This window comes from Bufo bufo, chromosome 2, assembly GCF_905171765.1.
Source record: "Bufo bufo chromosome 2, aBufBuf1.1, whole genome shotgun sequence".
Classification (NCBI taxonomy): Eukaryota; Metazoa; Chordata; class Amphibia; order Anura; family Bufonidae; genus Bufo; species Bufo bufo.
This window is the reverse complement of record NC_053390.1, coordinates 143,848,914-143,862,821: the sequence shown is the minus strand read 5'-3', so window position 1 is coordinate 143,862,821 and position 13,908 is coordinate 143,848,914. Positions and strand designations below refer to the sequence as shown.

Below are 13,908 nucleotides of genomic sequence, written 5' to 3'. Positions count from 1 at the left end.
CCCAGCAGTGTATATTTCAATATATCCCAGTGGGACAAGATGAATCCCAGGGGAAAGGAGTTGCCGAACCGGGGGTGCATATTGTCCTCATGGCGGTAAAAAAGTGTCTATTACGTCATTGGCTGACTAATACATCTCCTACAAAGGAAGAAGTTATAGGTCTGGTGAGAAAGATACTTTATATGGAAAGGCTGGAAGCTGGTAAAAGTAGGGAGAAGGCGGTGGCAAAATTCATAAAAAAATGGAGGAAACTCGTTGAACACGTTTTAACAAAGGTTAAATCAAAGAACTGATGTCCCCCTTTGTGCAAACCAAGTGGTATCTGGAAGCAAAAGTCAAGGGCACACTAGGACTGCTTGAGATATAGGAGAGAAGTCACATATAGAATCATGAGGTTAGAAGGTTTCAGAGGTGATGTTTTGGATCAACATGAGCAACATATGTTGGGGGGTGAAAGTTGGGGGGAGGGATATAAGAACTGACATAAATATCATTTTTAAATGTAATCACATGCAAATATGGTTTAGGTTCTATAAAAAGGATGTACATAATGTGATATGCCGGTGACATAATTGTATACTGCATACAATGTCATTTCTAAAATGTATGTTATATGCCTTTTACATCCAAATAAAGAAAGTTATAAAAAAATAATAATAATAAGCAATCAAAAAGTGTTATTTGCCCTAAAATGATTCCAATGAAAACTACAGGTCGTCCTGCAAAAATCAAGCCCTCACACATGTCAATAGAAAGAAAACTAAAAAAGTTATGGGTCTTGGGATGCGGCAATGCCAAAAGATTTTCTTTTACGTAAAAACAAAAAAAAAAAAAACACCATATGTATTTGGTATTGCTATAATCATGCTGACCCAGAGAATAAAGATATCATGTTATTTATGCCAAACAATGAATGCCAACAAAGCAGTATTGCGATGCTAGGGAGGCTCATCCCCGTCGCAGACTGCTATTGGCTGCCCCCTTCCCACCTGTCGTCGGATGTTTTTATTTGCAAACGAGGAGATGCAGCGGCGGCCGCGTGAGCATCAGGAGCGACTGGGTCCCTAAGTATAACCTGTATGAGGTGCCCAGGAATTTTGGAGGGCATTATAGGTATTGGATAAGGCTACTTTCACACTTGCGGCAGGACGGATCCGACAGGCTGTTCACCCTGTCGGATCCGTCCTTCCGCTATTTCGCCGTGCCGCCGGACCGCTGCTCCCTCCCCATTGACTATAATGGAGACTGGGGCGGAGCTCCGGTGCAGCACAGCAGTGCACGGCAAAAGGCCCCCGGACTAAAAGTCCTGCATGTCTGACTTTTTGGTCCGGCGGCCCCTCACCGCAAACTGCCGTACTGCGCCGGACCTCCGCCCTGTCCCCATTATAGTCAATGGGGACGGAGCGGCGGTCCGGTGGCACGGCGAAATAGCGGAAGGACGGATCCGTCCTGCCGCAAGTGTGAAAGTACCCTAACCCTTTTAATGTTTTATCCTTGAGAGGGGGCTGTGTGACATGGACACAGTAAGAGACATTTAAGCCGCACTATACCACTCTGCCTTCCTACTAAGGGTACTTTCACACTAGCGTTATTCTTTTCCGGTATTGAGTTCCATCCTAGGGGCTCAATACCGGAAAAAAAATGATCAGTTTAATCCTAATGCAATCTGAATGGAGAGCATTCCGTTCAGTATGCATCAGGATTCATCAGTTCAGTCCCTCTTACGGTATTTGGCCAGAGAAAATACTGCAGCATGCTGCAGTATTTTCTCCGTCCAAAATTTTGGAACACTTGCCTGAATGCCGGATCCGGCATTAATTTCCATTTAAATGTATTAGTGTCTCATTGACGGATCCGGTCTTCCGGTCTGCGCATGCGCAGATCTTTAAAAATGTGAAAATAATAAATACCGGATCCGTTTTTCCGGATGACACCGGAGAGATGGATCCGGTATTTCAATGCATTTGTCAGACAGATCCACATCCGGATCCGTTTACAAATGATATCCGTTTGCATACAGATTTCCAGATCCGGCAGGTAGTGCCGGTGACGACGCAATGCATGTGTGAAAGTACCCTAAACCTGGGACGCGATATAGAGGGCCCTAGGGGGGAAGCGCACATTGCACTGAGAGAAGCAGGATGATTATTTCAACTAACTGCCTGCCATCTAGGCCATTCTGACCTGGCTGTTAGGAGGTTTTGGGGTCAGTGGTTACATCAGGGCATGCACATATGGTGAACAGTCTCTGGATGACCCAGACAGACGACTGGTAGAGAGGATTGTTTGATCCACTAACAAGCACATGCAGCTCACACAGTTTTGTTGTCCACCATCCAGACACAGGTGGCACCTTCACTACACACCCCTGTCTCTGTCTGGACCATTTCCAGGTGCTTATCCAAAGGAAATTTGGTGTCACGGCACCAATTACGTGTCCTGTCTGTTTGGGATCCCACGATGGTCAGATTCATGTGATATGTGCAGGATATCCGACAGCCACATACATTGTCGGACTGGGGTGCCTGGGGCCCAATGTACAGCTACATTCAAATATTACCTGTTCACACAGCAACAAGACGCTACAAGATTACACAGATCACTATGGAAAGAGGATAATGTCTGGTATACCTCTGTACCCAGAAGTCATCTCAGCCAACCGATGCTTCTATAATAATAAAATAAGTAGTCTGCTAACCTACCCAATTTTTTATACTTACATAGGCTGTAGGTCGTTCAGTGTACTGTGGCATGTGCGACTTGTGCAGGAGGTGGAGGACTAGGGGCCCACGGGGGATTCACCTGTTCCCCTGTGGGCCAGTCTGAGCCTGGCCACATATGTTGTCTCTCATGGCAGTTCTTCCAACTAGCATTTTTCAGCAGGATAATGCTCACTCACACAGGACTGCAACACTTTCTTGGCCTGCCCGGTCACCAGATTTATCACCAATTGAGCATTTATGGGACTAGCTATGACACTCTACGAGTGTGCAAGATATACAGGCCCAGCTGCAATATCTGTGGGCAAATGTGCCACAGAATACCATAAGGAACCTGTGTGCCTCCAAGCCCAACCGTATGCCATCTTGTATTAAGGCTAAAGGTGGCCTAACAGGGTACTAGATCCTCCTTTCAATTGTACAGTTTTCCTTTCGCTCTAATATTGTAATCACTTACATCATTACTTTAACACATAGAAAGAGTCATTCGATTCCAACAACGCCTTCTCGGTGCATTTTTTTTTTTTGGAAGTGACTGTATTTCATATTGTTTACCACAAGATGGAACATGCATTACCTTAGCCTTTCTGAGCAGACTGACCACATTGAGGCTGGTCAATGCCAGCTCTCTGCTAGGCACACTCTGGAGTTGGGTGGTGATACAACGTTCACAGATATGTTGCAGTCTAGATACTTGATACATCTCAGAGTAAATCAGAAGAGCCATGGCTTGTAGAACACTAGCTGTAAGTAAATATGGACAATTAGGAGACTCATATTTAAGAGGATCTCTTTCCAGATTCCTCCATACAAACTACATACATTATTCAATAGATCCCTAAAAGCTCATGAACACTCATTCAATTTCTGTCACTGAAAAACTGATGAGTTTTCCATCACTTTTGTTTCAGTTTCTTCTACAATTGCATTTAGTTTGTCAGTTTCTTCCACCAATGTGCCATCACTTTCATCAGTTTTCCATGTCCGTGAAAAAAAAAACTGAACAATAACACCCAGCATCTCCTAGCAACCATTAGTGAAAAACAGACCATCCGGCAATGTACATCAGATTTTTCCCTAACCCATTGACTTGAATTGGCAAGTGCCACACAAAAAACTGATGACAGAACATGCTGCAATTTTGACCGGAATTCATGGATTTTCAGTGAAAAACACTGACCTATGACTAAGGCCTCATGCACACGACCGTTTTTTTTTGTGGTCCGCAAAAACGGGTTCCGTAGTTCCGTGATCCTTCCTTGATTTTTGGAGGATCCACGGACATGAAGGAAAGTAAAAAAAAAGTCGTTTTGGTGTCCGCCTGGCCGTGTGGAGCCAAACGGATCCGTCCTGCAAGTCAATGGGGACGGATCCGTTTGACGTTGACACAATATGGTGCAATTGCAAACGGATCCGTCCCCCATTGACTTTCAATGTAAAGTCAGGAGTCCCTATTATACCATTGGATCGGAGTTTTCTCCAATCCGATGGTATATTTTAACTTGAAGCGTCCCCGTCACCATGGGAACACCTCTATGTTAAAATATACCATCGGATTTGAGTTATATCGTGAAAACTCAGATCCAACAGTATATTCTAACACAGAGGCGTTCCCATAGTGATGGGGACGCTTCAAGTTAGAATTTACTAAGAACTGTGTACATGACTGCCCCCTGCTGCCTGGCAGCACCCGATCTCTTACAGGGGGCTGTGATCAGCACAATTAACCCCTCAGGTGCCGTACCTGAGGGGTTAATTGTGCATATCATAGCCCCCTGTAAGAGATCAGGTGCTGCCAGGCAGGAGGGGGCAGACCCCCCTCCCTCCCCAGTTTTAAATTCATTGGTGGCCAGTGCGGCGCCCCTCCCTCCCCTGTATTACATTCATTGGTGGCCAGTGCGGCCCCCCTCCCTCCCCTGTATTACATTCATTGGTGGCCAGTGCGGCCCCCCCTCCCTCCCTCCCCTGTATTTAATTCATTGGTGGCCAGTGCGGCCCCCCCTCCCTCCCCTGTATTTAATTCATTGGTGGCCAGTGCGGCCCCCCCTCCCTCCCCAGTATTTAATTCATTGGTGGCCAGTGCGGCCTCCCCTCTCCCCCCTCCTAATTAAAATCCCACCAATGAATTTAAAATTGGGGAGGGAGGGGGGTCTGCCCCCTCCTGCCTCGCAGCACCTGATCTCTTACAGGGGGCTATGATACGCACAATTAACCCCTCAGTTCTTAGTATATTCTAACTTGAAGCGTCCCCATCACTATGGGAACGCCTCTGTGTTAGAATATACTGTCGGATCTGAGTTTTCACGAAGTGAAAACTCAGATCTGAAAGAACTTTTATGCAGATGGATCTGCGGATTCGTCTGTGTGAAAGTAGCCTACGGGCACGGACGCGGAAGACAAGCTTGTGTGCCTCCGTGTTTTTTCACGGACCCATTGACTTGAACCTTTGTCCATCAAAAAAATAGGACAGGTCTTATTTTTTTGACGGACAGGAAAAACGGATCACGGACACGGATGAACAACTGTGCATTTTCCGAGTTTTCTATGGACCCATTGAAAGTCAATGGGTCCGCAGAAAATCACGGAAAACGGAACAACGGACACGGATGCACACAACGGTAGTGTGCATGAGGCCTAAGGCCTCATGCACACAACCGTTGTTGTGTTCCGTTCCGCAAAATGGGGTTCCGTTGTTCCGTGATCCGTTTCCATTTTTGTTTCCGTGTGTCTTCCTTTATTTTTGGAGGATCACCAGACATGAAGAAAAGTAAAAAAAAATCTAAGACAGGTTTGTCATGCAAATGATAGGAAAAAAACGGACGCGGACGACAATCTTGTGTGCCTCCGTGTTTTTTAGCGGTCCCATTGACTTCAATGGGTCCGCGAACCGTTTTCCGCAAAAAAAATAGGACCGGTTATATTTTTTTGACAGACTGGAACCACGGATCACGGACGCGGATGACAAACAGTGCATTAGCTGAGTTTTCAACGGACCCATTGAAAGTCAATGGGTCCGCAGAAAATCACGAAAAACAGAACAACGGACACGGAATAAAACAACGGTCGTGTGCACGAGGCCTAAGGCCGTTGTGTGTGTCCGTTCCGTCATTTTTCACAGTTTAGCGGAGGTCCCATTCATTTCTATGGAGCTGTAAAAAAAAACTGATAGTCCTCCGTGATAGTCCTCCTTCTGAGTCCGTGTTTCGTGATTTCAGTCCGTCAAAAAAATATAACCTGTCCTATCCATGTCAGTGGAAAACGGAGGACAGACCCATTCAAGTCAATGGGTCTATCAAAAAAACGGATGCACAACTGTTATGTCATCCGTGTCCGCGTCCGTTTTTTTCTACAAGACCTTGGTGCAATAAAATTACACTTTTCATTATTCCTTTTTTTTCCCCTGTCAGACAAAAAAAAAGGAAGACACAAGGAAACACAACTGAAGCAAAATCGGACACGGACCACTGAAGCCAAATCACTGACAGTGAAAAAACACTGTTGTGTGCATGAGGCCTTACCCCACTGGTTGTCATTTACAAAATGTACTCCAGAATGAACATAAGTTGACAATTTTTGCACAAACGACATTTTGAGCAAAAATGTGTGACTTTTTGCATTTCTACACCGCTCTCGCCACTTTCTTAAAAAGTGGGCAGAGCTTAGCTGAAGGGGTGGGGTCATCACTGCAGAACCATACTAGTTCCTAGCTGGTGCAAATTTACAATTTCTGGTACATCGACATCACAGATGTAACATATATATGAAGAAGCCTGTTTCTCTTAATAAATTGGCCCCATCTTTCTATGGCAGCCTTTTTACTAAGGCCCCAATCACCGTATTTTTGTCTGTATTCGTTCCGTTTTTTTTTGCGGATTGGATGTGGATCCATTCATTTCAATAGGTCCTTAGAAAATGTAGACAGCACATCGTGTGCTGTCCACATCCGTATGTCCGTTCTTGTAGATAGAACATGTCCTATTCTTGTCCGTTTTGCAGACAAGAATAGGCATTATTACTATGGATCCACAAAAACAGATGCAACACAGACGTCACACGGATGTCATCTGTATTTTTTGTGGATCTGCAAATTTATGGACCGCAAAATACATATGGACGTGTGAATGCACCCTAAGTCTCGGCATGTGAGACACCAGTCTTTAGTAGGTGACTCTTCACAATGACTAATGTGTCAGTTTTTAGTTCAAGTACTTGCATTTATAAACTCAACAGCACCAGGATAGGAGAATTGCTCGTGTGAATGATCCCTGATGAAGCTGGCTAACATACTTTGAAAATTCATATAAGAATGGCTGTATAATCCTTTTTGAAAGTTTCCCCGCCTGTACACCAAAAACACCAGCTGCATTACATCTAAGAGATCCACCGTATTTAACAGGTATGCAGTTTATATTGTGAAATCTTTTAATGTTTATCTTCCCTGTAAAGTAATGCTGGAAAAGAACTTGTGCAGCTCCTCTGTTACTCCTCCTGAAAATGAATGAATACATTGACAGCTGGGTGTTGTTCCCCTTGTTAATAGGCTGTGTTCATACATGATGCGACACTGTTGGCACTGATTGTAGGGACACATCCTTTTGACAAAGGAAATCGTAACATCCAATTTTCTGTTTGTATGCATTTCTAGGAAGAATAGCAGAGGAACATCACAGAATAGAGCTCTCCAGAATTTATTTCATGAGGAATAAATGTACTGTATTTGCTAAACTAATCTTCAAGCAATGCTGGCGAGTCAAAACAGTGAATCCACTCTTTGTCAGACCTGCTTCTAAGGCCTCCTACACAAATACTCGTTTTTAAATACGTGTAAAAAGAAATGTCAAGAATTTCAAGTGTTTTCAATCTTTTTTTACAAGCCCTTTTTTCTTACATGCATTTTCAAGGCCTATAGAAAAGCAAATAAGAAACAAACACTAGAGAAAAATACAATACAGTAAGCATGCTGCCTTTCGAGAAAGCCACAAATCCCCAAAACACTATGGGGCAGATTTACTAATACGGTCACCTAAGACAAAAACACTATGGGGAGATTTAATAATACTGTTACCTAAGGGTACTTTCACACTAGCGTTTTTCTTTTCCGGCATAGAGTTCCGTCACAGGGGCTCAATACCGGAAAAGAACTGATCAGGTATATCCCCATGCATTCTGAATGGAGAGTAATCCGTTCAGGATGCATCAGGATGTCTTCAGTTCAGTCATTTTGACTGATCAGGCAAAAGAGAAAACCGTAGCATGCTACGGTTTTATCTCCGGCGAAAAAAACAGAAGACTTGCCTGAATGCCGGCATTTTTTCCCATAGGAATGTATTAGTGCCGGATCCGGCATTTAAAATACCGGAATTCCGGATCCGTCCTTAAGGTCTGGGCATGCGCAGACTGAAAAAAGGGTGAAAAATAAATAAATGCCAGATCCGTTTTGCAGGATGACTCCGGTATTTCAATGTATTTTTTTGACTGATCAGGCATTTTTAAGACTGATCATGATCCTGATCAGTCTTACAAATGCCATCAGTTGGCATACGTTTGGAACTGCTTGCCGGATCTCTCTGCCGCAAGTGTGAAAGTAGCCTAAGACAAAAACACTATGGGGAGATTTACGAATACTGTCACCTAAAGGTGGATTTAGATGGGGAGATGAGCAACAGATTGTCGGGAAGGACAGTCGGCTGCTCGTTCAGTGAAGGTGACTGCTATATTTACATGCAGCGATCACCTCCACAGTATGATGAGCAGTCCCTATTGCGATCGCTCGTCCTCGCACACCTGCATTGTTTCTGGGCAGCAGATCGCCGTTTAGACAGCACAATCTGCTACACAGAAACAATAAGTTAGGTGCCTGCACAAATGACAGTTTCACCTGGATTTGGATGGCCAGATAATGTTCCTGCCGACAATCTGTCTGTCTAAAGGTGCAGCAGATCACCTGATGAACGAGTGAAGCGTTCAATAATAATTAGAATTATTTTTTATCAAGTGCCTGCAGCATGCCCCTGAAACAGAAGATTTATATTTACCTGTTCCACACCTCTCCAGTCCTCCCGGCTGCCTCCACTGTCTCCACCTTCTGGTTTCCAAGCTGTTTATTTCTGCTTGGCCATGGCCATGGTTGCATGCTCGGCTTCGGCCGATCACTGGCTTCAGCAGTCACGTGCTGTTTGTAAAGCTCACTGAAGTCAGTTATTGGCTGCAGCAGTGCAGTTAACCATGACCATGACCAGCTGAATGTTAACAGCAGGGACTGGAAGATGGAGGCAGCTCAGAGGACAGGAGCGGCGTGGAGCAGGTAAGTATGAATCTCCTGTTTCAGGTGGCAGGCTGCGGGCACTTGATAAAAATAATAATTACCGGAAAGCCCCTTTAATCCATCTCCCTTTCCAATGCATCACTCCCCTTTCTCTCTAAGCCTTTCCCTTTGTCGGATGAGTTATTATAATTCTGCTGTCAATAATAACTTGTCACTCGTCTGCACACATTTTGCTTGCAATACAGGAATTTTAACCCACGCAGCTATTCTTCTAAATGTTAATAGCCACAAGGCTTTGTGGGTAATACTGCAGTAATACTGGCAAAAATTGGACAGTAGTTTCTCCATGTGCCCTAACCCGTAACAAATCATTTCTATTATTTGTATTGGGTGGTCCTCTCAAGGCCTCCTGCACACGAACGTTCGTGTGCGCCCCGTGGTCGTGCTGTTTGCAGGCCGCAATGCATGAACACCGTCCGTGGGGCAGCCGCAGCGGATCGCGGACCCATTCACTTTAATGGATCCACGATCCGGCCGTTCCGCAAAAAGATAGGACATGTTCTATCTTTTTGCGGAACGGAAGTACGGGACGAAACCCCGCGGAAGCACTCCGTAGTGCACCATTCCGCATCTCCGGATTTGCGGACCCATTGAAGTGAATGGGTTCGCATCCGTGATGCGGAATGCCCAAGGAACAGCACCCGTGTATTGCGGATTCGCAAATGCGGTCCGCAATACGGCAACGGGAAGCACACGTTCGTGTGCAGGAGGCCTAACAGGAAAGTCTCAGCTAATAGACATTATACTGTAACTAGAGCACACATACTTTCCAGAGAAATGTATATTGGCTTAATATATATTGTGTATTATTAGGTTATTATTATGGCTTACCAGGGCAGCAGGTATCTGTATACATGTACTCCAGGAAAGCAAGGAAAGTGTCCTTTGATATGCCGTACACTGGAACAAGAGCACGATTTGCTTCCATGTAACTTCCACTAAGCATGGCAGCCATTACTTCACAGCGAGCCACCAACACGGCCCGATGAGCTGGAATTTTAGTATCTGTAGTCAAAAACATAAAAGATAGACACAATAATATTTTATTTTATGAATATTCGTTCTAGCTAAGAGAGTTTTACTTTAGTTTTTAGACAAACTTTGGAAAAATGATTGCTGTGATCTACTTTGTTATAATGGAGTTAGTGCCGGCCTCTACATAACTTAGGCGCATCCACCGCCGGCTTAATTCTACGCCAGCTCCCTTGCTGGTGTAGATTTAGATAATTTTCTACGCCTAAAACAGGCATAGAAAATAATAAATGAGACGGGGCAGCCAACCCGCTCCCTTCCCCGCTTACTTTTTTAGAACTGGCGCACGTGGAGTGGATGGGAAACAAGTTGCAGATTTGGCTGCAAATCCCCTTTGTGACCAAATCTGCGACAGATATACACCAAAAATTGGCGAATATATATTCATAAATGACCCCCATTTTGTTTCAGTTCCTTACAGGCTTCAAGATCTCTGCTGGTAATCAGTGAATATAAAGATTCATCATTTACCCGGTCCCTCACAGTGTAAAAACATATCCTGCAGGATGTGATTAAACAGGAAATGATGTCATTATACACATAACCTTGTGGGGAAAATAACCACGATTATGGTTTTCTGGAGAATTTAAAAGAGGGTTTTCCAGGTTTTGGTTCTATTTAATTAGTACCCATAGCATGTAGTACCTAGGAAAAGAATCCTACTCACCTGCTCCTCATTGCTTCAGTGTGGCCCCCTGACTATGTACTGCAATCTTTTGGTCTCTGACTTCTGGCTGGGGTACAGATGGGATCATGTGTGCTGCTGTAGCAAATGACTCTTGGGGACACATTACTGCTGAGGCCACTCATTGACTGCAGTTCCACATATGACCCTATCCTAGGGTAGCCAGACATCCGGTTTTAGGTCGGACACTCCGGTTTTCTGGCTCCCTGTCCTCCGTCCAGCACAGAGCCTGGAGACATAGGGATGTCCTTCTTTTCAGCATTGTGCTATCTGAGCCTGAGCTGCAGCAACATATTAACTGAGGCGTCAGTCACTAGAGCCCGCAGACATGGCTCCCTGTGGTTGACTGAGGGGGAGAGAAGTATGCCGTATGCCGGGCTACCCCCATCTCACCTTCCGGTCTGAAAGTTCCCCCCCCCCCCCCCCACATTATTTGCCGGCAATGGGGCGTGGCTTAATGAAACACAGGAAAGAATGGGGCATGGTTTAGCAGTTTGGGGGCGTGGTCAGCGAGGTCCGGCTTTCTGGGGTGAAGCCAGTGGCCACCCTACCCTGGATTCATTTTCCCATTTTTCCCCATTTATACACTGCTCGTTTCCATGGTTACGACCACCCTGTAATCCAGAATCAGTGGCCATGCTTGCACACTATAGGGGAAAAAAAAATCACAACCTCTCTGGTGACTGGGATCATGGCAGTGCACATAGGCTGGTGCTTGTTTTATAGTAAATCAGATAAAATGTCAGCGGCTCACCTCATTCTGACCCTTTGGATTTAGGTGCTCAATCCTAGGCGTACCCGTCGCCAGTATATTATGTATGAACAATAAAAATAGAAAAGATGGAGGGCACACTAATATCTGGTGTTGCAAGAATTAAAAGTAGCTAAATAATTTATTAGTACACAAAATTACATAAAAAGAGAAAATTGTTATCAATTATATATAAATTCTGTCCCACAAGAAATAATAATAGTATAGACTCCTACGTGAATAATAGCGTTACTGGAACCACAGTGTTGGTAATACTAATATAAATTCTGAGAATAGACATGAGTGGTATTGATAATAGCAGCAATCTCTGCACCTCCTATATTAATTCACAAAGATGGCAATAAGCATAGCAATAAACATAGCCGTCTCTAGATGGCAGCAATTCACAATAACAATAATGATTCAATGGGTGTAACAAATCATTCAATTCTCTAAAATTGGTCTGAACCAAGAGAATTTATTTATTTTATGAACTTCTATAGCGCTACTATATTCCACAGCGCTTTACAGACATTAGCATCACACTGTCCCCAACGGGGCTCACAATCTAAGTTCCCTATTAGTATGTCTTTTGAGTGTGAGAATGCAAATAAATAGATATATTTCTAATAAAAATAGAAAAAAAAACACGAAAAGGTGAAAAAATGGAAAAATTGAAAAAATTTGGAAAAATGTCTATATTCAATCCACCTCAAGAGCTCAGTCACTGTATATAAATTAAATTGATAAATTAATATTTAAGTTCATATATGTAAATATCCTATTGAGTTATGGAGGAGTTCTTGGAAATGAATAATGTTCAGTGAGCTATCGGATTTTATCCTGTGTTCGATCCTCAGTTAAAGTCACTCCTTTGGTATATAAGCCACGGTCATATAGTCACAGAATCTAACATTCAGTATTGGCACATATTGCTTATGGGGTAACATTCAATGTTGAAACATGTTGTGATACTATGTTTCATACATTAAATGGAATACAGCGACTCCACCTATATGCCGAATGGATCAGGGTGCTCACCTCCCGGTCCACCCAGACTGTCTGGAAAAAGTAGTAAGTGACAATAAATGATGAGGGGCACTCCAAAATTCGGGAAATGACAGCCAGTGCTATATCAATCAAATATTTAATATGGTGAGCCAGTTAATACCAACAATAAAAGTATACATGCAGTAAAACAATGTGTCAGATATCTGGACCTTGAGTCCCAATACACTTCTGATCTCAAACGATTGCAAGGGATATCGTCAGTCCTTGTCTATAGCTCAACAATGGGCTTCAATAGAACCAGATGAAAGGACAAACTCTTGCCGGCAATGTAATGTAGGCACTGCGCAATATCCCAAGTCTCCAGGATATGTCCCGCTTCCCCTGCAGGATGACCAGGTAGTAATAGTAGTGAAGGATATGTTACAGTGTGATTGTCGAAAGCAATATATAGGGAGGAAAAAGAGAACGCTGAAAAGGAGGGTGGCGGAGCATATGGCGAACATTAGGAAGGGCTATATGCTACACTCTCTCTCTAAACATTTTAAAGAGGTACACAATTGTGATCCCTCCTCCCTGACATTTATTGCATTGGAGAGGGTCAAGAGACCTTGGAGAGGTGGTAATCATATAGCCTCTATGTCTAGACAGGAGTCTCGTATTTTTGAGTTTGAGTCCCTGATTCCAAGGGGCCTAAATGCCGAATTAAAGCTATTTGGATTTCTTTGAGGGGTGGGGGGAGAGCCGGGTTGTGATGCAGGACCAGAGTCTGGCTGTTTTTAAGCACTCTGTTCCTTCCTCCCTGCCCGGTTCTCCTCCCCTAACATTCTGAGTAAAGTTCTTATGTGGCGTAATACTTTTGATGGGGGCCAACTTTGGACTCGATATTCATGCTTCCCAGGTGCTGTCTGGAGAATTACAATGGAAAACGCATTGGAAACGCAGTGAAGTCGCACTTATACCGCATATGCGTTTTCTGTGTGCGTTTTTTATGTTTTAGATGTTCTTATGCTTTTTTTTATATAGAGTTATATATTGCATAGTTTGTTTTTATTTTCATTATGATATTCATTCCATGGATATCGATTTTTATGGGAGGATTATCTTACCTAAGGATTGAAGGACTAATATAAATATGTGAGGCACAATTCTAGTCTTTTCCGATGTGGATCAGAATGAGAACAAGATTCTGGATCTGACTTTCCAGGGCTTCAAGTAGCCCAGTCCCACCCACAGTCTGCCTCTGGAGAGGTATAAAAGGTTGTCAAGTGCTCACTGCTACCACCACTGAGGAAGGGGTGTATACCCTGAAACGCATCTGGTTCTGTTGCGACAGTGAGCCTTTGTCCATTTGCCAGGATTTATCTACAGGATTTACCTATGTTTG

The 13,908-nt window shown here is 43.8% G+C and overlaps 1 protein-coding gene across 1 annotated transcript in view; it reads right to left on the bottom strand.

Annotated features, from left to right (window-relative positions):
* Positions 1 to 13,908, bottom strand: part of RHOBTB3 (Rho related BTB domain containing 3) — a 110,147-nt gene that overhangs the window by 13,924 nt on the left and 82,315 nt on the right. Inside the window, exons 9-10 of the mRNA XM_040421554.1 lie at positions 9,877 to 10,050; positions 3,298 to 3,464 (exon numbers count right to left, since the gene is read on the bottom strand). Of these exons, the coding sequence (XP_040277488.1) occupies positions 3,298 to 3,464; positions 9,877 to 10,050 (341 nt within the window). The remainder of the gene's footprint in view (positions 1 to 3,297; positions 3,465 to 9,876; positions 10,051 to 13,908) is intronic.